The sequence below is a fragment of the Protopterus annectens genome, chromosome 11.part0, assembly GCF_019279795.1.
Source record: "Protopterus annectens isolate FY-2018-M chromosome 11.part0, PAN1.0, whole genome shotgun sequence".
Taxonomy (NCBI): domain Eukaryota; kingdom Metazoa; phylum Chordata; order Ceratodontiformes; family Protopteridae; genus Protopterus; species Protopterus annectens.
The window spans coordinates 240,604,237-240,630,320 of NC_056745.1; the positions used below are offsets into that span (position 1 = coordinate 240,604,237).

Below are 26,084 nucleotides of genomic sequence, written 5' to 3' on the forward strand. Positions count from 1 at the left end.
TTCAGGACTCTCTCCCTCTGGGGACTATTGCAATTCAGACCGACAACATGTCAGTAGTCTGGTACTTGAACAAGCAAGGTGGAACCAAGTCTTACCCCCTTTGTTGAGAAGCCCTCAGGATTTGGCAATGGGCTGTGTCATCCCAGCATTTTCTGTTAGCAACGCACATCCCGGGGAAATCCAATGTCATAGCGGACAAGCTAAGCAGGGCAATTTTACTCCCTCACGAGTGGTCTCTAAAACAACATGTTGCGGAGTTGATTTTCCACAAATGGGGCCAGCCTTGCTGAGACCTTTTTGCCAGTCACTTCAATTCAAAATGCAGAAGCTACTTTGCCCTGATACCACCTCCGTGTCATCCTCCGAGAGATGCACTGTTACACGTTTGGCCCCTGGGTCTCCTTTATGCATTTCTACCCTTCCCATTAATACCCAGATTTTTACAGAAAGCAAAATCGCTGGGAAGGAAGGTTATACTCATAGCCCCCTACTGGTCTCGACAGATTTGGTTTCCATTTCTCCACCATCATCTGTTGGAGGATCCATGTATCCTGGACCCAGTTCCGGACCTTCTGACGTACCCGTCAGGGGACCTTCATCCTTCTTTGCAGTCCCTGAAACTGACTGCTTGGCTAATCCACTTCCCCTAATTGCCAGGCTTCATTCAATTTCAGAAGATACAAGACAGATTTTCTTGTCTTCTCACAAGCCATCTAGCTGGAAACTATATGGCAGTAAATGGAAAAGGTTCTCAGTTAGGGCCAACGCGCAGAACATTGACCCTTTTCGATCTCCACTATCTTCGATCTTGGAATTTTTGACAAAACGTTTTAAGGAAGGGGCAGCAGCTGCTACAGTTCGAGTTCAGTTAGCTGCCATCTCATATTTTCACCTTGGTCTTGATGGATCAAATATTATGAGCCATAAATTATCCAAAACCTTCCGTAAAGGCGTTCTTCATATGAGACCTCCAATCAAAATTCCCTTTTCTCCCTGGAATTTAAACCTTATGCTGTCTCAACTTATTCTTCCTCCCTCGATCAAGATTCCCTTTTCTCTCTGGAATTTAAACCTTATGCTGTCTCAGCTTATTCTTCCTCCCTTTGAACCAGCTTTTTCTTGTGCTTTAAAATTCTTATCTTGGAAAACAAATTTTCTTGTGGCCATTACGTCTGCCTGTAGAGTGTCAGAACTTTAAGCATTATCCATCAAACCACCCTACATGATCTTCCATGCTGATAGAGTATCTCTCAGAACAAACCCCTCATTTTTACCTAAAGTCTGTTCTGAATCAAATATCAATCAGGTCATTGAACTACCAGTGTTCTTCCCCAACCACTCTAACAACTTAGAATATATGCTGCACAAACTTGATGTACACAGACAGCTCAGATTTTATCTTGACAGAACTAAGGATATTAGGAAATCAGACCAACTTTTTGTATCCTTTTCAGAAGCAAGGAAAGGAAATCCAGTGGCTAAAACAACCTTATCTAAATGGTTATCTGATTGTATATCCTTTGTGTATGAAAATGCGAACATGCCTTTAATGCACAAACCAAAAGCTCATTCTACCAGAGCTGTCTCTACCTCTTCTGCTTTTCAAGCTAAATTGCCCCTTGATGATACTTGCGCTGCAGCCACTTGGTCTAAGCCTCATACCTTTATTACACATTACAAAGTAGATAAGGCTTCTAGGGACAGGTCTTCCTTTGATTCTATGGTACTGAAGAACATACTCCCATGAGGCACCCAGGATTGAGGGTGCTAGGGACGCTACCCATCAGTGAGAATAAACAGTGAGATTTAACAACTTCACATAAACAAGTTATGTACTCACCATAACGTTCCATGTGAGTTGTTTATCTTGCCTTTATTCTCACGTCCCTCCCTCCATCCCCCTCCGGGCTGACAGTTGACTTAGAGGCTAGTACCATCCTAGTTATTCAATATTTCTTCTTTCCCTTTGGGAACTGTTCTTTGTAGATATATATAAGAGAGTATGTATAGGTTGTATATATGTATATATATGTATAGACTATTATTCACAGCAAACAAGATCTGAGGTAATTCCAGCAGTGCATTGTGGGATAAGGGGCTGGTTTCAAGCTACTGGCAAACCTTGAGCTTTGCTAACGGCCATGTCAGAGTCGAGGATCGGCTCCGAACCCATCAGTGAGAATAAAGGCGAGATAAACAACTCATGGAACGTTATGGTAAGTACATAACTTCTTTTTATTAGTCAACAATAGTAATGTGTTTGTATGAAATAAAGCTGCTTGAACAGAACCCATGAAGACTCTTTATTCATGTCATAAACATGAAAGTGACATGGTGTCAGGACCGGGATGGAACAGAGAAGAATATTCGGACCCATGAGGTACAAAGACAACAGTGAAGGTAAAACTGAGAGAAAAGTGCACAAACATAGCGAGAAAGAATCAAAGGTAATGAGAAATAACATGAACTCTTAATTCGATGCAAAAGAAAATAAAGGGGCATTACAAGGGCACAAACCACATTATTAGGCAAGTGGAAAGCATGAAAAGTTTGTTAACTAAAGAAAGCATCCAAAGAACACTTGCAGCAAAACTACTGAAAATAAAAAAAACAGCCGAGGAGTGCTAAAAAAAATTCCAGTTCTTTATTGTAAGAGCTTTCGTTCATCCACACTATACAATGAACTTCTTCAGACAAAAACCTACCCAACATTCAATGCCTTATATAAGACACTTAATTAGTTAATAAATCAATTAACAAACTTTCTTTATTTTAAAAAAAAAGGGCAAAGTTTTTCACCTTTTTAGCCTATCATTTAGATAGGAAGGGAAGCTGTTTATTCACCATTTCATTGTCTATGTGCATAATGAGAACATACATACATTTCAGTATGATTTATATTTGGTTTATTTTGATTGTGCTGTATAAGAATTCATAATGTTAAATTTCTTTGTGCTTGTCAGCATTTTAAACTTCATCTTGTAATTGTTTCTTATAACATACAGATTAATTCAAGAAGTTTGTTAATATAGATTGTTTGCCATAGAGATTTGTCAAATCCATGGGTGACAGAGAAACACACAATTATGCTTGCGAGTGACAAAAGCATAGTTTCAGTTGGCTCCAGAGCACATGTAGATAGTATGCAGCACATGGCAAACAAAAGCAGGCCTAAGCACGTGGCAGCTACAGTGTTTCCAAAGAGGGCACAATGTTTTATAGAAAGTTCCAAGAGCGGTACAAGCTCCAGCGCCAGCTCAGTGCAGTATGAGCTTGAATCAGCAAAACCCAAATCTAGCTTTTTTATTAACTGTCGCAATTGTGGTTTGAATCATGAGTCTAAAATTGAGAAGTGTTTAACATTTGATCAGCAATGACACAAGTGTAAAAAATGGAACCATTTCCAAAAGTTTTGCAAATCAAGTGAGTCTCACATAGTTGTAAAGAAAGGTCACACAAAGAAGCAAGCCGATCAAGTGGAGCTGAAGCAGTCAACTTTCTGTGTAGATGGTGTATCAGTGCTTGGTGAAAGAGTTGATGCAGTGAACTTATTTACAAGAAGTGAAGTATTTTGTACTGTCCAGATAATGGAAGTTCCACAGAGCTCAAAGTAGACACTGGTTCAAAGTGTAATGTTATATCAGCAGACACATTTACTAGAGTGAGAACTAAGGAATAACTCAGTGTAACCTGTAGTGCGACACTTGTTGCTTATGGAGGTGAAGAAATTCAAATCAAAGGTTCAGTGATATTTGGCCAAGAACTGTTACAACTTGTTATTCTACATAGTCTGAAGGCCATGCAATCTTTACTGGGTCTCAAAGATAGTTTAAGAATGAATCTTTCTTTTGCTAAAGAAGTTCATCACATAAGTGTATTTTCGAGTTCTAATTTTTCAGAAGCCATTTTCTCAGAGTAAGCTGATGTTTTCATTGATAAGTTAGGCAACTTCCAGTTGTGTATTTCATGAAGTTAGACCCAGAGGCCACTCCAGTAGTCAGAACAACAAGAAGAGTTCCGATAGGTATGCAAGATAAAGTTAAGGCTCTGTTGGATAAAATGTTGCAGCAAGGTGTGATTTGTCCAGTCACAGAACCAAGTGAATGGGTGTCGTCCATGGAAGCTGCTCACAAAAAAGGCTCAGACAAAATCAGAATATACATTGACCCAAGAGATTTGAACAAAACATTAAAAAGACCATAACAGCCAATGCGCACAGTCGAAGAGGTTGCAGCTCTAATACTGAATGCCACTGTATTTTCTGTTTTGGATGCAAAGAGTTAATTTTGGCAAATTATGCTAGATCGCAAATCCTCATTTCTAACTACTTTGTTACTCCGTTTGGCAGATACAGATTCCTAAGGGTGCCATTTGGGATAAATTCTGCAAGTGAAGTTTTTCAGTGTGCAATAAAACACATTTTTTTCAGGTAATCCCTGTGCCATAATAGTAGATGATCTATTTGTTGGAGGCAATGGTGAAGCAGAGCATGACAGAAACCTCAAGAAATTTCTAGACAGAGCACATGAAGTAAACTTGAAGCTCAATCCTCTGAAGTGCAAATTAAGACTTCCAGAAGTTATGTACATAGGACATTTGTTTATGAGTGCAGGCTTGAGACCAGACCCGACCAAATAAGCAGCTATTCTTGAAATACCAGATAATGTGCAAGCTTTACAGCATTTTCTGGGCATGGTCAACTATTTAGGCAAATTTATACCAGACTTCAGTGAGTTGACAGCAACTTTAAAAGAGCTCACATGCAAAAATGTTGCATGGTCATGGTTGGAATAGCACCAGAAGGCATTTGAAGACATCAAGCAGAAAATTGCCACCCCACCTACATTAAGATACTATGATGTGAACAAACCAGTTACTCTTTCCCGTGATGCTTCACAATTTGGTCTAGGCACAGTTATACTTCAAGAGGGTAGAACATTAGCCTACACATCTAGAACACTAATCCAAACTGAGATTCAGTATGCTCAAATTGAAAAGCAACTTTTGCCTATATTATTTGCATGCTCCAAGTTTTATGATTATATTTATGGTCGAGCTATTCAGACTGAAACTGATCATCAACCTCTAGTTACTATTCTAAAGAAGTGTATGCATTCCACTCCAGCGAGATTACAAAGAATGATGGTCAAATTGCAAAAGTACAGTTTCAAAATGGTCTACACTGAAGGCCAATTGCTCTATCTGGCTGATACTTTATCCAGATTTCCAAGGATTACAACAGAACAGCTTAAAGCAGAAACTTTTGACTTTGATGTGATGTCAGTGTATAATTTTTCCATCACTAGACTCAAAGAGTTAAGAGATCACACTCAGACTGATACAATTTTGCAGAAGCTCAATCACTATATTAATGTTTGATGGCCGTCAAAGCCATCTAGTGTATCACCTGAAGTGCAAATATATTTTCCTTACAGAGATGAATTGTTGATGGAAGATGGCATTATTTTCAAAGGTCCTAAAATTGTTGTTCCTGCTTCCTTACAACAAGAATATATCCAGATTTTGCATCATGGTCACCCAGGATCCACATCCACTAAGAGAAGAGCAAGAGAATTAGTATTTTGGCCTTCATTACCTAAAGACATTGATAGTGTTCTTTCTTCTTGTTCAGTATGCAATAGTACTAGATCACATTTGCAAAGAGAACCACTTCAGCTAAGTCCAGTTCCTGAACTATCTTGGTCTACAGTAGCAACTGATATCTTTGAGTGGAACAATCAACACTACTTAGTTCTGGTAGACTATTATTCGAATTGGTTCAAGATTGATCTACTACCTAACCTCAACTGCTGTTATTACTAAGTTGAAATGTCATTTCTCAGTTCATGATAGGCCACACAAACTTTTTTCTGACAATGGTACTTAATTTACTAGCCAGTTGTTTCAGAAATTTGCAAAAGAAAGGGACTTTATACATGTCACTAGTAGTCCTGAATATCCTCAGTCCAATAGTCTCACTGAACATGCAGTGCAGAGTGCAAAGCAACCACTTGAAAGGTCAAAGCATGACAATACCGATGTGTTTTTGTATTTGCTTAATCTCAGAAACATACCCTGTGATGATATTCTTAGCTCACCTGCTCAAAGACTACTTTCCAGGCAAACTAGAACTACGCTACCTATTTCTTCAGGTTTGTTGCAACCTAAATTTAAGAACACTAAAACCATCAAGGCTCAATTGTTTAAAAAGCGTAATATCTATAAATCTAGTTACAACAGATCAAGCAGATCACTTCGTCCATTGAAGGAAGGAGAGATGGTACAAATCCAGACTACAAAAGGTTTTGATTGAATATGACAGATTACAGGCATCTGTGCCAAACTAAGATATTACTTGGCAAATTCCAAAGGAATGGAATATAGGAGGAGTTGCAAACATCTCCTTCCTGTACCAGAATCATCATCATCATCATTGCAATCATGACATTGTTTCTTGATGCGGACTATAAATCGAAGAGTGAGTCAGACACTGTTTCCAGACCAGAATGTGTTCAAAATTTTGACTGCATTCCAGAAGGTGATTCGAACATTCCACAGGTCAGCCATTTTACAGAAATTGTTCCAGTTGCTAAATCTAATACACCATTTTATGTCACATGATACAGACTAGTATATAAACCAATTGTGAAATACGCAGAAATGTGGACTTGATTGTACATACATATATATTTAATATTGTATAATGCATGACTGTAGGTCTGGATGACAAACAGTCCTCATGACAATTACTTAATCTATTTCTCAAAGAGGCAGGATGTAGATCATAGTATAAAGTGTGTGATATATCTTTAAGAAGCACGTGAGGCTGTATGTGCACGTATATAACCTGCACACATGCAAACCCCTAATGCCATTTTGAAGGAGCAGCCAGGGAGTGAGCATGCATGATCGCAGTTGTTAATATGTATGTAAGTTACTTAAGGTATAGTCAATAGTCAACAATAGTTTCAACAATAGTAATGTGTCTGTATGAAATAAAGCTGCTTGAACAGAACTCACGAAGACCCTTTTTTCATGTCATAAACACAAAAGTGTCAGAAATCTAGCAGAAAAAAACAAAAATGACATGTAACTTATCAAGCTGTCCCTCCCCAAATAAAAATATTGTAGTGTCACAAAAAGGTACAGCCAAAATCACAGTCATTAACAGGAGTAGACTATAACATGAATGGGAGAAGTACTACTGTGAGAGATGATAAACACATTGACATATTGGTTAAATGACATGCTTACTTGCTCAGGTTAATTGTATGTTGTGAAAACCTTAGTTGATGAGGGAAGTAGGTAGAAAGATTTTTTTTATCAACAGGTGTTAGGGTTATGATAGTTTATGGCTAGGCTAGCATATGTGAGTACCAGAGGACCACATAACAGAGATCCTGTAAGTGTATCACTAATGATTACTTTTTGAGGATATCAAGGTGACAACTAACATCCCATATAACAACCATAGCTTTACTGGGATTCTTTTACTATCAACATACAGAATCCTTCTGTTAGACTTCCTCTGAAAACGGCACTTGTTTTCTATAAGGTACATACCTCTCAGTTGTCCAGATTTTTACAGAATGCCCAGATTTTTTGTCATATTTTGGCCTGTTCCTTATAAGATTTGTGATTTTTCTGGCAAATCGTATAGGATTGAATTCAATGACATGCAGTTGAGTTTCAGACTTCAGACCCTTCAGAAAATGCAGGCTAACTAAAATCCTGTTATTTTAGCAACTTTAAGTTTATAAGAGCAATATTTAAAATCTGTCCTTATTTTTGGGCCTTTCTTCTCCCATTATTTTAGGCTTTGTCCAGACTGCTTGTGCTAAAAGGTTGAGAGGTATGATAAAGTGTCTTTTAGAAGCTGTTGTCCTTCCATTATACTTTGGTATCAGCTGGGCTTATGGCCATGACATTTGTTGGGCCTGGCCTAAAAGTCTAGGATTTCTACCAAGGAGTCAGTGAACAGAATGATAATATTTGCAGAAATAACAAACATGGTATGCATCAGAAGGAAATGCATACAGTATATGTTTATTTGCATTTAAAAGAGTATTTTTTTGTTTCATAAACATTGAATTGAAAAAGCTAAAGTGATTGCATTGTTTTGTCTGTCCACTTCTTTTTCATTTTAGTTCTGACAGCTATGTTATCTTGCGATATTTCTTTTAATATAAACATTGCATTATCTTGTACTGCTGAGACATGGAGGATGGTTTATGTTAAACTATTTATGATACGAGTATTTCTTGGCCTTGTTTATCTGCTGAGTTGGATGCATTTGTCTGCTCTTCCAAGAAAATTACAAAATCGCCTTCATTCCCCAGGCATTATCTTGAATTTCAATGCTTAACACAAAAAGGTAAAAATATTATATTTCATCAATATTTTGCAAAAATACAGTGCAACCTCTACTCAACTGACTGTTTTTTAATTAACTAGCAGTCTAAAAAGGTTTGCATTTTGGTGTCACAAATTCCGTAATAAATGTAATTCAACCTTCTTTTGCAAAGAAAATGAGCTGAAAGGTTGAACCTTAGATGAATATGCTACACTATGCCTTCTTTGCCTAATGACTCTGCATTTTGTGCTAACTTCATTTAGTTTAGTGGGGCAACAGAGATGACCAGCTGTGATGTAATTGTGATGAGGTGATATAAGGGATATGCAGAGTCCTGTAAAAAATCAGAATTGTAACTTCTGTTTTTGTGCCAGGCTTGAAATCTTTGCCACCCTCCTATATATCATTGCCAAATTTCTAATCTAAAGCAGATGCCCTATGCTGACCATCTAAAAAAACTCCAACTATACTTTGTCGCATATCGTTTACTAAGAGGCGATCTCTGCTTAACATACAAGGCCATGTCAAACCCAGAGCTGATGGACATGCTACACTTAAAGAAATCCTAATCCCTCAGAGCCACACACTCCAGGGATCTAAACCTTGTCATCACAATGAACAAAACATGCTGGAGGGATAGGTTCCTGACCAAGCGACTCCCCAGACTCTGGAATAGACTGGCCATAGATGTCAAGCAGAGCGCCTCTTTGGTATTCTAATAACCCAGCTCTATCCTGATTGGAAGCAAATTGACTGGCCCTGTTGATGTCACCTGCCCTGTACCCACTATCTTTAAATTTGTGAATTAGATCCTGCTTGTAATGGCTGAATGAGGAGGCATTAGAAGAGGAGTGGAAGCTAGTAGCATGCAGGAGAGAGTTGTATAATGTATATCAATATAACTCTCTCCTGCATGCTACTAGCTTCCACCCACAACATATCATCAGGAATATCCCTAAATCCCAGTTTTTGAGGGTAAAGAGGATTTGTTCTAACTCCTCCTCATTTAGCCATTACAAGCAGGATCTAATTCACAGATTTAAGGATAGGGGGTACAGGGCAGGTGACATCAACAGGGCCATACCGTACCATACCATACCATACCATACCATACCATACCATACACGTCCATCAGATACTGCGATCAAACTTAGATTAGTCACTACATATGGCAGGAGTACTAAATTTTATTTGAACATCATTCATAGACACTGGAATATTCTGCTGGCAGATAATAAATTATCTGACTATTTGGGTGACAAATGTGCTTTCTCCTTTCTTAGGGGACGCACTTTGGGTTCCTTATTTAGCCATTATAAGAGAATGGATTACAGAGAAAATGTTCCATATCAAAAAACATTGACAGGAGATAGACTAATAGGATGTGTCCCTTGTGGTCATTGTTCATACTGTCATCAGGTTAATAAGACAAAAGAATTTACAAGCAAGAATGCATCCATAGTATATAATATTCTTTTTCTGGCCAACTGCAGTACAAGTTGGGTTATCTATTTGGCGACTTGTACATGCTCTGCGTTCTATGTGGGGCAACCATCAAGACCTTTGAAACTTAGGATAGGGGGAACATATGAGTGACATCAGACTTAAAAAGTCTTTGAATGACCTTTACAAACACACTTGCAAACATAGTACTTCTATATTTAGATTTTCTATTATTGATCATGTTACAGGAAAATATAGGGATAAAGCTGGTTGGCACAATGTTTTGAACATTAAGGAGAAGAAATGGATTATTAAACTAGGGGGGCTTTTCCCTCTTGGCCTGAATGAGCATTTATGAATCAACCAATGGGATTATTTGTCAGGCTCTGTTGTCTGATTTATAAGTAGGACCTTCTGGTTCTGTTTTTGTGTTTGCATTTTTGTCTTCCACTGAAGAAGGCTGTTTAGCTGAAACCGGTTTGATTTGGGTGTTGGGGGTTATGTCCCTTCAGCCAGTGATATGCATTTTACACATTAGATTGTGTTATTCATGCTAATACCACACATTTTGTGCTGGCTCTATTTTATCTTTATACAAGACAAGATTTTACAGGTTTGCTACCACTGTTTGCGTCCAAGTGCTTGAAAACCACTATCTTGCAGCCAGGTACTCAAGCATCTTGCAGCTCGTGTTCTCTGCCGCTTGCGTTCGGACTCAAATATGAGTTCAGGCAGGCAGCAGTGTGGAGGGATCATGACGGGAATTTTAGGGTTGGGGTGGGAAGGGAGTTTTAGATTATGGCTCCAGAAGGAAGTTTTAGGTTTAGAGAGTAGGGAGTGGGAAGGTAGTTTTAGGGTTAGGGAGTGAGCAAGGAATTTTGGTTTTGGGAAGGGGAGAGTGGAGTGTTTAGTTTAGGGAATGATCATGGGCTTTGAGGTTATGGGAGGAGAGTGGAGGTTTAGGGTAAGGGTGCAAGAACTCAGGTTGGGAACTGGGAGGGAGTTGTATGGTTAGAGTTATGGAATTAGAATGGCTATACAGTTTTGCAGGATCAGGTTTTGGGAGAGCTATGTATAAATGGGAAATTGAGCTAGTTAGAGTTTGAACATTTACTTTTTCAAGCAAATAGCAGAGCATAAGTAGCACCTGTAGTAGATATGATTTTACTTCTTAACACATCTTGATGGAGTCATGCAAAATGAAAAATTACATCTGTACCGTTGAGTATAAATCATAGAGTAAATGTGTAATTTAACATTCAGTATATTCTGAAGAACTTAAGGAAGCAATATCATTTAGAGTGGGAAAAGCCAGCCTTAGATGAGATGGAGCCCTAGTCGAAAGGCTAAGTGGTGCCCCCTGCCTGTTTTGGTACCTGCTGTGAAAAAAAAAATGTCTGGTTCTCTGTGTCCACCAGTGCTTAGTGTAGCTCCTGTTTGTTTTCTCTCTTATTACTGGTAGTTTTTATTCTTTATGCATGTCCATCTTAAGCACTATTATATTGTACAGGAATACAAAATCTTCACGGCAGCCATTCAGACTAAACCATTTAGCATTCTGAAGGGATATTATTTTTTTATAACATCCCTGCTGGGTGGTGGCAATCTCATTTTGGGAAGAACATACAGTTAACTCAGAATACATGTTATGTAATTTAATATCTATATTAAATTATATGAGTTGTTGAGTTGTTTTTATTTCTCTTTTGACCCCCCCCCCATGTCTAATCATCATCCTTCCCCTAGGTTCTGTCTTCACTGACTGGTTTTACTGTACCCCCCCCCCTTTGCTTCCCGCAGGCTAACCCCTACCCATGTCAGGGGTCTGTGAGGAGACTGTGAATTCTGCTGCAGCAGTATACTGTTACTAGCAGTGAGTTGTTTTGTTATCGTATTTCTAATGTCCCATCCCCCCACACTCACCCATGGTGGCTTAAGACTGATAGACATCAGACACACTGGTTTGTTGTCCTGACTCCACATCAAGTCAGCTAGTACCCCTACCTCCTTCAGTCAAGCTCACCTCATATCTCCACACTGTAGATCTAATATGAAGTGCACACAAGCGAATACCCTCCTCCCCAGGATGGGCATGCTCATCCTGTTCATACCAACACCTTGGACAACTGAACATGCAATTGAACTGAGGTAGCTTGGGCCATGGTCAGGACTGTATTTCTTTGGGCAATTGTACTGGCATTAAACTGTATGAGTTGGTTTTGTCATCAGCAGTGTTTTATGTTTTGGAATTTTTGGTATTGTAAACTCCATTTACTCTGTTCTGTTAGTATTTGCTTTTATAGGTTCATAGGTGTTTACTAGGCTAATGACCACAAGGGCCATTTTAAGCCTAGCCATACATCCCAAATCACTGACAAGTTCTGATACCCTTGATAAGTGTAAGCATGGGCCTGGGAGATGAACTATTTACAGGTTACCTGTTTGCATCAGAGACATAGGTGCCAAACCAGGGATGAATGTCCGGTTTCCCATCCAATTGTCCAAGTTGCACTTGAATTGGATTAGGGAGGAACTCTGCTTCACATAGATGGGAAGTCAGTTCCATAGACAGGCTAGTCTCTGGGACACATACCTATCTCTCCAGCAGGTCCTATTTATATCACAATCAAAGTTTAAGTCTTTAGAACAGGTAATTCTGGTACTGACAGAATACAGGGATAGGGCCTTGAGGCGGTCTGCATAGGACATATTACTTATGCCCTGTATTCTTTTACTGAGGAACCTCTGTGGACATTCCACTTGTTGGATATGCCTGGTTAGGTACATACCAAAGGGGGAATTGTACTCAATGATAGGTCTGATGAATGCTGAATACAGTGGAACAATGACTTCCTTGGACTTAGATGCCATACCTTTGTTTATAAGTTGTGCAACATAGAATTATTTCCTCATCACTATAGACACATGATGATCAAAGGCTAGATTACTATCTATGTGTGTCCCTAAGTCATTGTCTACTGGGTCGGATCTAAGGGGTGTGTTGTCAATATGATAGTTACCAGGTATGGATATAGTTTTGGAAAACTGATATAAAAACAAAAAGCATGAAATATAACTATTGAAATAATTCCTTCAGATAAGCCACATTCTCAAACTCCTAACACAAAAAATAGAATATGCAGCTAAATAAACTCTGAATAAGCACCCGCATAGCAAATGCAGACTGCAGAAGCAATGAAGGATGTATTGAACCGCACAAATGGGTTTTCACCTATTTCTACAAATGATGGTACTCCATAGCCATAGCCTTCCTCTCTTGCAGACAAATGCCAGTGTTCATCTCCAGTCTCCAAAGGTGATTGTAGGTGGTGTACATGTCTTAGAAAACACTTCTGCAATCTCATGTCACCTCCAGGAGAGGGAGCAGACTTTAAGTTATGAGTTGTTTCTCTTCTCAGCTGGCTTCTTCATTACCATGGATTGCTAGCTGAATCTGCAACACATGGGTCAAGGCTTCATCTCTGTATGCCCCATAACTGGCATTTGTGGCATCTGTTGAAGAAATGTAATGCTTCTGCTCCATTAAAAAAGAAAGTTGGGGTCAACACATAAGCTAGATGAATGTAGCAGTTTCACCTGTGATGAATTTCCTTTTATAGTGGAATGTACCAGTGAGTGTAAAGAATGCTGAACCCAGCATATGCATTAGTCCAGAATTGCAATAACATAATTATGTGAGCAGACAGAGTTGCTTTTGTGTAGTAACCACCTGTGTTTTTTAATACCCCTGCATGGACTGGCATTATACTCATAATTCTTATCTAAATAAAGAGGTAGCTAGAGAGATAGATAGATACTACGATGAAATTGATAGCTATCTTATACATAACATAATAATGATAACAATGGCTGAAAGGATGCGCATTGTAGGGAAATAACCCACATGGGTCTGTTCCATACCTGGAAGATCTTTTATTTCATATGAGACACAGATTGAATGGTATTAGTGTTCTTAAAAACTGTAACAGTAGTGCTCTAGTTTTTGTAAACTAAGACAGCTTTTACTGTACTGGAAAATATTTTTTGACATTTTTACAAATACCTTTAAGAATTATGTATGTACCTGGCAGTAGTGTCTCAGTCCACAAATAAGCAATGTAATATTTTTACACACAAACACATACACTCACATACTTAATCACATGTGTGATCACTCAGATAAATAGTGACCCTAACCCTGAAAATCCAGGATTCCTGGATTTTTCAAACATGTCCACATGTACTGACAAGTGCCCCTGACAAGCTCAGATGAGCCTCAAGATGCACAAAGACTAACACACACACACACACACACACACACACACACACACACACACACACATACACACACACACACACACACACACACACACACACACACACACACACACACACACTATACAGACAAAGTGAAGAATGCTAGTTCACTTAAGGTATATCTTTGGGGTGATGGAGAAAACCAGACCACATAGATAAACCCACACAGAGCTGCGATGTGCAGAGAGATACCATGCAGAAAAAGCCAAAGCCAAGAACCCAGGTACACCTAAGCACTGTGAGATTACAACTACCTCACAGACAGGCAACAAGCTACCAAGTGGCAACACTCTTTCTCTCCTTTCCTCAAGACCTGTATTGGTGTTCCCCAAGGATCCATCTTAGGGCCTCCTATTCAGCGCTTTCATCAATGACTTCCACTCTACTCTCACTCAAGGCACATCCAATATGCAGATGATTCTACTATCATCTGCACTGCCAATTCCCCACCTGAACTCCTGAAACTTACCCATTCAGCTCTCTGTGCCACCAAAACATGGATGGCTAACAACCACCTTGCTTTAAACCCTAAGAAAACTAAACTTATGCTATTCACCCCTAAGAGACCATTACCATAAACAAAGAATCTTTCTCTGTAATCTCCCAAACATAACACTATCATTGAGGCTGTCATACATATTAAACTTCTAGGTGTCACCATAGATGAACACCTAAATTTTGACATGCATATTTACAACAACATCAAAAAAGCTCACCAGAAACTGGACATGCAACACAAAACATTCTTCAATTACTCCTCAAAACTAGCCCTTGCCTCCTTCTTCCTGCTTCCATCTCTTCTTTATGGGGCTCCCCTCATTACCAACATACAGACCAGTCTTAAATCCAAACTAGACTCATGCTATAACAAAATTGCAAACTTTGTCACTAATGGATGACACTTATCTCACCACTGTGCCTCTCTTCAGTTACTAAACTGGCTAGAACTCCCTCATCATCTTATATATATACAACTAACAACTGCTCACAAACTAATATTCAATCCATACAGCTGTCCTGCCCTTTCTTCTCTATTTACACCATACCACCCTAATAGACCTCTCTGTTCTGAGAATCAAATGCTGTTGCAAGTAGAAAAACATAACCTCTTTGCTGGTCAAATGCTCCACTCCTTTTCCACTGCTAGACTGTGGAACTCTCTCCCACCTTCACTAGAATCCACTAGCAATGCATCTCTCTTCAAAAAATCTTTGAGACACCATCTCTCCTCCCAGTGGCTATGCTCATGTGCTAATGCCTTACAACCTATAACCTGACTTTATCTCAACTATTAATCCAACCTTTCCTATCTCCATCCTATATTCCCTTCTATAACTTCACCTTTATCCCTGGATGATAATCTATTTCTGTACCTATGTGTACATATACTGTCAATAGATAGATTTAAGTACAGCTCCTTTGTCTTCTTACTTTGTTAAACACTTTGTTTATTGCTTAAAACTTGTATTTGCCAATCAAGTATTTATCAAATGTATTTATTGTAAAAATCTTTGTGGAGCTTTTCTCCCCGGTTTTCCACTGAAAATGGGTACTTTCTGGCACAGTGGTCTTTCCCAGTAAACAAATGCAAATAAATAATAATAAATGCTACTCAGTGCACCACTGTGCCAGTGAGCAGTCATGTTCCTAGACATTGTGCTATTGCCAGAACACCAGAGATAGCTGCTTATTGTGTACAATGCTGATGTTTATGGTAGAAAGTGAAAGAAATTATGGTCAGCTTGTTCCTCCTAAATATTGCGAACTCCATCAGTGTGCTGAATTGCTCGTGCACATGCACACACACACACACACACACACACACACACACACACACACACACACACACACACACACACACACACACACACACACACTATGCACATAGTATAACTCTCTAAAAGATGTGTGTGAAAGAATAGTGCATGTTTAATAGTTTGATTCCCCCCACCAGTGATTCCATGATTACCTTCTTTTGAAATGACAGTGACTTACTATAAGAAAATGTACTAATTTCTGAAGAAAACATTATGACATTATCCCCAAGAAGCTTTGGTTGCATACAAGGATAAGAATACACACAGGACTGGTCCAAATTAGCTTAAAAAGTATGGACACCAAAATTTTAGCGCTTTCCTTCACTTTATTTGACGTGAACTTCTTCAGAAACAACTCACTCCACCCTACAAGCACTTTATATAGTAAAAATTGATCACATGTTCAGTGATGTCAGAAATATCATTTACAATACATTAAATTTATATATAAAAAAAAGCAGAAATTCTCTGTACTTTAACAAAATTATAATAAAACATAAAAAACATAAAAAATAATTAATAACTAATTCATTTCATATGTAAGAAACACTTTATAGTAATAGATTCATGTAATCCAGGAGCTTGTTCTGCACCTAGATATACCTGCCACAATGATTCTTTACACTCTAGCATAACCTTACTATCTCCTATAGACCAAGCTCCTGGATTAAATGAATCTATTAATATAAAGTGTTTCTTACATATGAAATGAATTGGTTATTAATTATTTTTTATGTTTTATTATAATTTTGTTAAAGTACAGAGAATTTCTGCTTTTTTTTATATATAAATTTAATGTATTGTAAATGATATTAATTATTTCTGACATCATTGAACACGTGATCAATTTTTATTAAATAAAGTGCTTGTAGGGTGGAGTGAGTTGTTTCTGAAGAAGTTCACGTCAAATAAAGTGAATGAAAGCGCTAAAATTTTGGTGTCCGTACTTTTTAAGCTAATTTGGACCAGTCCGGTGTGTATTCTTATCCTGGTTTACAGTTTGTGGTACTTATTTCGTTTTTTGGTTGCATACAAGTTGAAAGGGAAAAGCTCCAAATTACTGAAAACTTAAGAAAACTGCTTGAAATTCAAATGTTTCATTCTGAATGTACTGTAGTAAAAAGAAATCTGCAGTAAATCTAACCAAAGCTGTTTCTTTTATAATTTAATATTGTTTATGTAAGTCCATATTTGCATCTACTGCCATGCATCAGTTCTGACATTATTCTGCATTTTACAACTGATAGTAGCATCTCGGTGTAGAAATAATAAGCATTTTGCCAGACTAAGTAACAGGAACACTTCTTTTTATGTACCAATTTCCTAAAATGAGGCTTAAGTAGAAACAACAGACCAATGTTCATAGCTTAGGTCTCCACATCATTAAGGTTGTACTAAAAAAAACAACTCAAACACACACAACAAAATAAAAAAGCTGCATATGTGATAAAAATCAGGTGAATAGTCACATTCTGTTCAGGGTAACAATTATGTTATCTACCATACTAAAATAATTTTTGTTTTCTATATAATACAGAAGACAGAGGGCACCCTTCAATGAAGTATATTTCATAGACTTTAGTGGTGAAACCAGCAGCATCAAAGTAGTACAGTGAACGTTTCCATCCTACCTTGTACTGAATTTGTACTACTTTTATGCTCCATATCTTTAACATTCTGTTTTCCCTTATACTGCATTAAATGAAAAACCCATTTATAACTGGAAAATCTGCAGTGATCATGAAATGAAAATAACTGATGTGCTAACTCGGTCAACACTGCTTGCTATCTGGTGCGTTAGCACACATTACTTTCCATCATTTTCTGTTTGAAGCTCTTGTCTGCAAAGAATTGGAATTTGCCAATACAAATTGCTCCTTCCTGTTTAAAGTCTAGCAATGTCTTCATGTCACCAATACTGCTAATGCCACAAGGCTGTGGAAACTATGTAAACATAGAGTAATTTAAATGGGCAGTTGCAATTTTTTGCTTTCCTCTTATTTAAAGTTAAACAAATGTTTTTTCCAGTTGAGATATTTAGCTTTATTTATTTCTCTACTTGTCTCCTGAAAATACAAAGCAGAGAAGCACCCTAGGCAGCTACTGAGTTCTTCTGTGCCAGGGGAGCAGCTAGAGAATTTAATTCTGTACTTGTTTGCTGTTATTTCTGCCCCCCTCAATCCTCCTGGTAGGTAAAAATTTGATACATTATCCCACAGCACTTAAATGCTTACATCACTTTCCCTCTAAAACCCATTAAATATATATTTTATCAATCTGTGTAGCTCTTATTATTGGAGGCATTAATTTAGACAGCTGTGGACATAGTAGGTATGGCCTGAAAAATCCATATTTTCTAAGTAATGTCTAGAAATTGTACTCAGTAGAGTACAAATAATATGTCTAGCTGTACCCTTGTTCTATGAATAAGGCCAGCCATGCTTAAAGTGTGTAATTCATTTTTCCCTTGACTAATTTATGGCAATACCCTTATAAACTTTCCTGACTAACCATTTGTATGTATTTTGATATAGTTTTCTGTTTTCTTACAGCATATTCAGTGTATACAGTGTATCATGTTTATTTTCTGTGTAAATGGTTATATAATGTATAACTGTTCATGCAATGTGGCAGTTATCTGCTTTGTGCTTTGGACCATTGTTTAAGAGGGTCTTTAGGCAGCCTACTTACATGGTAAAAAATTAATAAAAATAACTCCTCAGTCTCATTTTGAGCATTACTTGGGTAGGTGCATTATTACATTTCTATCTATAAATGCTGACTTCTGCATCTTGTACGTCTTCACTCTTCTGTCAGTCTCCTTTCTAAACCTCTAGCTGTTCTGCCCACAAAACATTTGTTTCTTTGTCAGGCAGCATCAGGGCTAGCAGCTGGAGGTGTAAACATTAGCTCTAGGTGATTTGGTCACATTGACTGACTAATGTTGATGTGAATCCCTAACCCTTTGTAAAAATGGGAAAAAGAGCATTAGTGACAATGACTTACATTTGCATTTATTTCAATGTGCTATTTTTTGTGCACTTCTCAAAGGTGATTCTAACCATGATGCCATTACTCCTGTCTTCTTATTGATTAATATGGCGTTAGTATTACCCCCACACAATGTACGCCCGAACTTAATTAACATGGGATATGAATGTCTGAGTAAGCTTCTCTGTCAGTGGTCTTAAAATGATATGATTGAGTCTTTCTTTTTATTACGTGTGTGTGTGTGTGTGTGTGTGTGTGTGTGTGTGTGTGTGTGTGGTGTATGGATATGTAAGACATTTCTGTCTCATGCTTATATACTCAACGCATGTGAAAAATAATTGCGTAAATTGTATCTTTCTATATTTTAACTGCAGTAAGGGCATTAAACAGAATAGGTACACTCAACCAGTCTGCAGAAACATCTATACATAATATTTCAATAAGCAAAGATGTAAGATGTAAAAAGGTAAAGCATTCAAAGTGAACAAATATGTAATGCAGCATATCTAACTATTAGATTTTTGTATTCAGTATTCTTTACTAAACACTAGACTAATTATCGAAATTGATTAAAGTAAGTGTTATACATGGTTAGAATAAGATCTTTGAAAGGTCAACATTTTAATTCTCTGTTAATGACTTGACATTTTTAGAAGAGATTTATAGATCCCATTTTAATGAGTCATTGCACCCGAGTAGATTTTAAATATCAGTGATCATTATTATTGACTTTTGCCTTGTTCTGCTGTTTTCAGCTCATGGATTTGAAGATGTATCTCCAAAATGACAAAGTCAAGCTTGAACAACTACAGCAGGAAAACCGGTATTTGCATAAGCAGGTAGATGGGCTTACAGCAGAGCTCAATGCTTTGGAAAGTAAGGTAAGAACAGAACAACCTGCATGTATCTCATAGTCAGCATTCACAGACACACAGACACACACAGTCACAGATGTAGACACACACACACACACACACACACACACACACACACACACACACACACACACACACCCATGCATATATATATATATATATATATATATATATATATATATATATATATATATATATAGGTTTACTATTGAATAAGCGAATGCACTTTGTTCGGACGGCCACCTCATCGACGTGTTTGCGCGAACCAAAACTGCGAAAACTGTTCGCTAGCGAAACCCGTTCGACATTACCGGCCGCACAACACCTCCACACCCATGCTACCATGGGTCAGACAGGGGCGAGGTTTTGCCGTTCGCACATTTGGGATTCGGTGTGGTGACGATCGCATTTTCGCCTTCGTGCAAGTCGAGTCGCCCATGTCAGGATCGGCACTTCAATAGTAAACCATATATATACATATACCACACACACACACACACACACACACACACACACACACACACACACACACACACACACACACACACAGCTCTCTGAGGATGATACGACATAAAGTAATTTGCTCGTGTAGGGTATTAGATGTAAGAATACAAAATGCAAATAGTATTTCTGTTTTGAATCTTAAATCGATGTGTTGGTAAAATACATTTAACAGTAAAAACAGTATGACAGCAGGAACTAGATATGGAAAAGATCATTAAATGTTTGAAGAAAACATCTCTAGAATGCTTGGGTCCTTCAATTCATCTCTAGTTACCCAACCATTTAAAAATTTTTTTTTGACCGATTGGCACTCTAGCCTTCCATAATTTAGATTTACTTCCATGTGTTGTCTGAAGCTGTTTATTATAACGTTGTTATCATGGTTGTTTGAATACTGTTCTGTTGTTTTCTAACATCTTTATTAAACATAACACATTCAAAAAAGTGACAGGTGCATATACAATAACAGGAAACAAACTAACCATATTAACATTTCCTTTGTTATTTTCATGCAGTGTACATATTTTCTTTTTAACAGTTTTCATTTTCTCCAAAATTATGTAATTTTCTCAATTTCTGCCTCTCCTTATATTTCACTCCTCCTCCTCCTGAACACTGTTCTGTATGTATTATTTTCACAAATTCCATTTATTTCTATGTAGTTTGCTTCTTTCCTTTTCTAAATGTTGATCTTTAACTAACATTGTTTGGTAGCGTTGTCGCTTCACAAAAAGACGTTGTCCCGTTCGATTCTCAGCTAGAGCGTCTTCTGTGTGGAGACATGCGGCATACCGACGTTGAAGGTTGTGTGTCAGGGCCGGCAACTTGGCATGTAAAAAACAACTGCCAATCATTAGTGGACCGGAGTTTCGCTGTTGCGACCCCTAACCGGGAAAAGCCGAAAGATGCATCATTTTGATTTAGTTGTTTTAGTCTACAGATTTAAAATTATCCTTTATTTTATATTGTTATTTTCATTTAAACAAACCTTTTCATCAGGCAATAGCTGACTCCTGAAACTATAGATGTATTATGTCTCTTAATTTCCCAGTTGCTGGTCCAGTATTGTAGCAGATTATTCTTTTGGACACATTTTTTTCTCTTAACTGAAGATATGTGTTGCAGGGTTTGCTATTTCTGACTTTCAGTGCTTCAGACTGATGGGTCTGTGTTCACGTATCGAAAAAAATTACAGCGAATGGCTAATAATTGAACATTAAACAGTGAAAGTTTAACGTACCGAACATGCTTAAAAGTGAAAAATAATTCATTGAATGGGCATAGTTGGCCAAAAACAAGGAAGTACCAAAATGCATAAGGTAAGGAAACCTTTTTTTAAATTTGCCCTATTCCCCACTGTAGTGTGATCTGGCAGTTCGTATATATAGTTAGGGGGGTGGGGGGCTCAGCCCCCCATCTTGGTTGGTTATGTTTGTAATGTTGGCCGACTATGGCCATTCAATGAATTATTTTTTGCTGTTAAGCTTTTCGGTACATTTAACTTTTGCTGTTTTACATTCAATTATTAGCTGTTCGTTGTAATTTTTTTTAGATCCCAGACAGATATATAAGAACATCTTATCATTGTGATCCTGAGTTTGAACATAAAGCTATGTTCTCCCAATATTGCAGCTTGATAAACACATACTTTTTACAGAAAGATATTATATGGTGATGGCATCTTTTCTGAGGTCACAGATTAAGACTAAATGGTATAAACTACCACTGCAATAAACAGTTTTACAAAGGTTTGTTTGAGATCATAGAGCACATGATTAAATGGTGTAAACTAGGGCTGCAGTGAGCGGTTTAAAAAAGTGACAGAGTGAACAAAGTTTGTTGGTTTACAGAATCTTTTGCGAAGGTCAGATATGATCTCAATGTAAATCAGCACCTTTTGCAAAGTGGGCATACAGATTCCCGTATTGTAATAATAACACACGTCCACAAGCATGTCACTTCATTTATTATAGAGATAATAATAATAATATAAAGAAAGCTTAGAAGTTTTAGTTTTGCCAGCTGCCTATTGAAATTCTGTGAATTACAATGTTGCATACCAACCTCCTCTCCCTTGAAAATATAGAAGACTGAATATTAAATGTCTTTCTTTTCTTTTAAACTTGTTTTTTTTTTTTTTTTTTTTTTTTTTTGCAGAGGGGCTTCCCCTTGCACTCCCAAGTGTTGGATGCAAGCCCTGGATTTTTGGTCATTCGATCCCTACACGCCAAGTCCTGACAGTTTAAATAATTACCTGTTTTGCCCTTGATGTTATAAAAAGATATACATTAGCCATCTTTATAGGTGCAGTGTAAGATTTGAAACATTTTACTGTGATTAATCACATCTTGTTTAGTTCAGACTTGAAGAATTTAAGAGCTCTAGCACTACAAATTATTACATTTCCCCAAGAATGTTTTAGTAAAAATGACCAAATCTTAGGAAAATAAGTGTTTTTCCAAGACTGTGGGAAGTCTGTCCTCTCCAAGCTAGGGGTATTTCCTCTATCACTTTGAGTTTTTGTGCGTAGTAATTACAAACTGAAACAATAGTAAAAAGATATAAAAGAAACTCAGCTGTCCCCGCGTCCCTTAACTCCTGGAACCCAAGCACAAAGCATAGTGTCAGTGACACAGCAACTTCCAGTGTTCCAAAATGATGACAACATAAGCATGATCTTTCTTATTTTATTATATTTCATTATATAACAAAATGTTATATAGACAGCTGTAGCATTCACCAATAGACAAGACATACACTATACCTGATAATGCAAGACATGCATTTATTTTATTTTATTTTATTTATTTATTTTTTGAAAGAGGCTTCTAGACAGGTTTGCAGGATTGTTGCTTGTAACTGCTAATTATTGACTGTGTCATGGAAAGGGGTGGGTTAGAACCACATGCTGCACATTGTTGAGAAGAAGATGAGGAAGAAGCAGAGGAGATATAAAAGACCTCTTTTGTTCCTGTCATTCTTGTTCAGCATGAGAGTGTCAACTTTAAAACTGATATGATGTTTAGCTTTTGATAGGAATGACATTTGAAAAACATAATACATCATAATTGTGACCTGTCAAGACTGCCCCCCCCCCCCAACACGTTTTAGGTGATGAGCTTTTATTTGCTTATAAAAGGAACAATAACATTAAAGAAAAGCCTAAAAGTAATTACAGTAAGTCAGACTCCTACTCAGGTAGTGTTAAAACAATGACTATGGGTGGCTGTTGTTGCCAGTGCAGACTTATCAATGATACAATCAATACATCTCTACCAGGATATAAAAGAACCATTGACTGAGTGGGACATTATATTTGTGGAACAAAAGAGGTGGTTTATACCGCCTCTTGTATATCCTGTGATAGTTTATTTATCTGGGGAAGACAGAGCGCCCACTCAGGCAAAGGATTTATGAGCATAATCATAGTATAAAAAATAAAGTTTAAGCTAATGCTCTTAGTAAACATGCACAATGATGCATCATTTTCAAAAAAGTTCATATTCTTCATATTGGAACAAGTTGAAATTTAGAAAATGTGATTGAATACAGGGAGTTGTTGTGCAATTGTGATGGTGGTCTGCAGGATGATGTTGGTGATCAAGAAGCGGAGGAGGAGTGTGAAAGCAGTGCCAAGGATTAAATGGTGGAAGTTAAAAAAGGGTGATTGTGAGGTGGAGTTCAGGGAAGAGTTAAGACAGGCACTGTGAGGCAATGAAGACTTACCGAATAGCTGGGTAACTACAGCAGAGCTAGTAAGGGAGACTGCTAGGAAGGTGCTTGGTGTGACATCTGGACAGAGGAAGGGAGGATAAGGAGATGGTGGTGGAATGAGGAAGTACAGGAGAGTATACAGGGGAAGAGGCTGGCGAAGAAGTGGGATTGTCAAAGAAATGAAGAAAGTAGACATGAGTATAAGAAGATGAGGCACATGGCAAAGAGAGAGGTGGCGAAGGCTAAGGATAAGGCATATAGAGAGTTGTATGAGAGATTGGACACTGAAGAGGGAGAAAAGGAAAGGACCTGTACCAATTGGCTAGACAGAGGGCCAGAGCTGGGAAAGATGTGCAGCAGGTAAGGGTGATAAAGGACAGTGAGGGAAACGTACTCACAAGTGAGGAGAGTGTGTTGAGTAGATGGAAAGAGTACTTTGAAGGGCTGATGAATGAAGAGAATGAGAGAGAGAGAGAAGGTTGGATGATGTGGGGATAGTGAATCAGGAAGTGAAGCAGATTAGCAAGGAGGAAGTAAGGACAGCTATGAAGAGGATGAAGAATGGAAAGGCTGTTGGCCCAGATGACACACCAGTGGAAGCATGGAGGTGCTTAGGAGAAATGGTAGTGGAATTTTTAACCAGATTGTTTAATGAAATTTTGGAAAGCCAGAGGATGCCTGAGGAGTGGAGAAAAGGTGTTTTGGTACCTATCTTTAAGAATAAGCATGATGTGCAGAGCTGCAGTAACTACAGAGGGATAAAATTGATCAGTCACAGCTTGAAGTTATGTGAAAGAGTAGTGGAAGCTAGGTTAAGAAGGGAGGTGATGATTAGTGATCAGCAGTATGGTTTCATGCCAGGAAAGAGCACTACAGATGCAATATTTGCTCTGAGAGTGTTGTTGGAGAAATACAGCGAAGGTCAGAAGGAGTTGCATTGTGTCTTTGTGGACTTAGAGAAAACATATGACAGGGTGCCTAGAGAGGAGTTGTGGTATTGTATGAGGAAGTTGGGAGTGGCAGAGAAGCATGTAATTGTGGTACAGGATATGTACAAGGGTAGTGTGACATTGGTGAGGACTGCAGTGGGAGTTACAGATATGTTTAAGGTGGAGGTGGGATTACATCAAGGATCAGCTCTGAGCCCTTTCTTATTTGCAGTGGTGATGGACAGGTTGACAGATGAGATTAGACAGGAGGCCTCGTGGACTATGATGTTTGCAGATGACATTGTGATATGTAGTGAGAGTAGGGATCAGGTTGAGGAGACCCTTAAGAGATGGAGATATGCTTTAGAGAGGAGAGGAATGAAGGTCAGCAGGGCTAAAACAGAATATATGTGTGTAAATGAGAGGGAGGGTAGAGGAATGGTGAGCATGCAGGGAGTAGAGTTGGTAAAGGTGGATGAGTTTAAGTACTTGGGATCAACAGTTCAGAGTAATGGTCAGTGTGGAAGAGAGGTGAAGAAGAGAGTACAGGCAGGGTGGAATGGGTGGAGAAGAGTGTCAGGAGTGATTTGTGACAGACGGGTACCAATAAGAGTGAAAGGGAAGGTCTACAAGAGGGTAGTGAGACCAGCTATGTTATATGGGTTGGAGACGGTACCATTGACGAAAAGGCAGCAGTCAGAGCTGGATGTGGCAGAGTTAAAGATGTTAAGATTTGCACTGGGTGTGACTAGGATGGACAGGATTAGGAATCAGTATATTAGAGGGTCAGCTCAGGTTGGACAGTTTGGAGACAAAGCAAGAGAGGCAAGATTGCATTGGTTTGGACATGTGCTGAGGAGGGATGCTGGGTATATTGGTAAAAGGATGCTAAGGATGGACTGTCAGGTAAGAGGAAAAGAGGAAGGCCTAAGATAAGGTTTATAGATGTGGTGAGAGAGGACATGCAGGCGGTTGGTGTGAAAGATCATGATGCAGAGAACAGGAAGAAATGGAAACAGATGATCCACTGTGGCGACCCCTAACGGGAACAGCCAAAAGAAGATGATCATGCGATAGTGCATGATAAATCCTGATCTGTTCTAATATTGTGCATTGCTTTTATCATGTCTATCTTTCTGAG

At 38.2% G+C, this 26,084-nt stretch overlaps 1 protein-coding gene across 2 annotated transcripts in view; it reads left to right on the forward strand.

Moving 5' to 3' along the window:
* The window catches only part of LMNTD1 (lamin tail domain containing 1), a 1,453,405-nt gene that overhangs the window by 284,352 nt on the left and 1,142,969 nt on the right, over positions 1-26,084 (forward strand). For both annotated transcript variants that reach the window (XM_044087661.1, XM_044087662.1), the window contains exon 7: positions 19,677-19,802. In XM_044087661.1, coding sequence (XP_043943596.1) covers positions 19,677-19,802 — 126 coding nt within the window. The remainder of the gene's footprint in view (positions 1-19,676; positions 19,803-26,084) is intronic.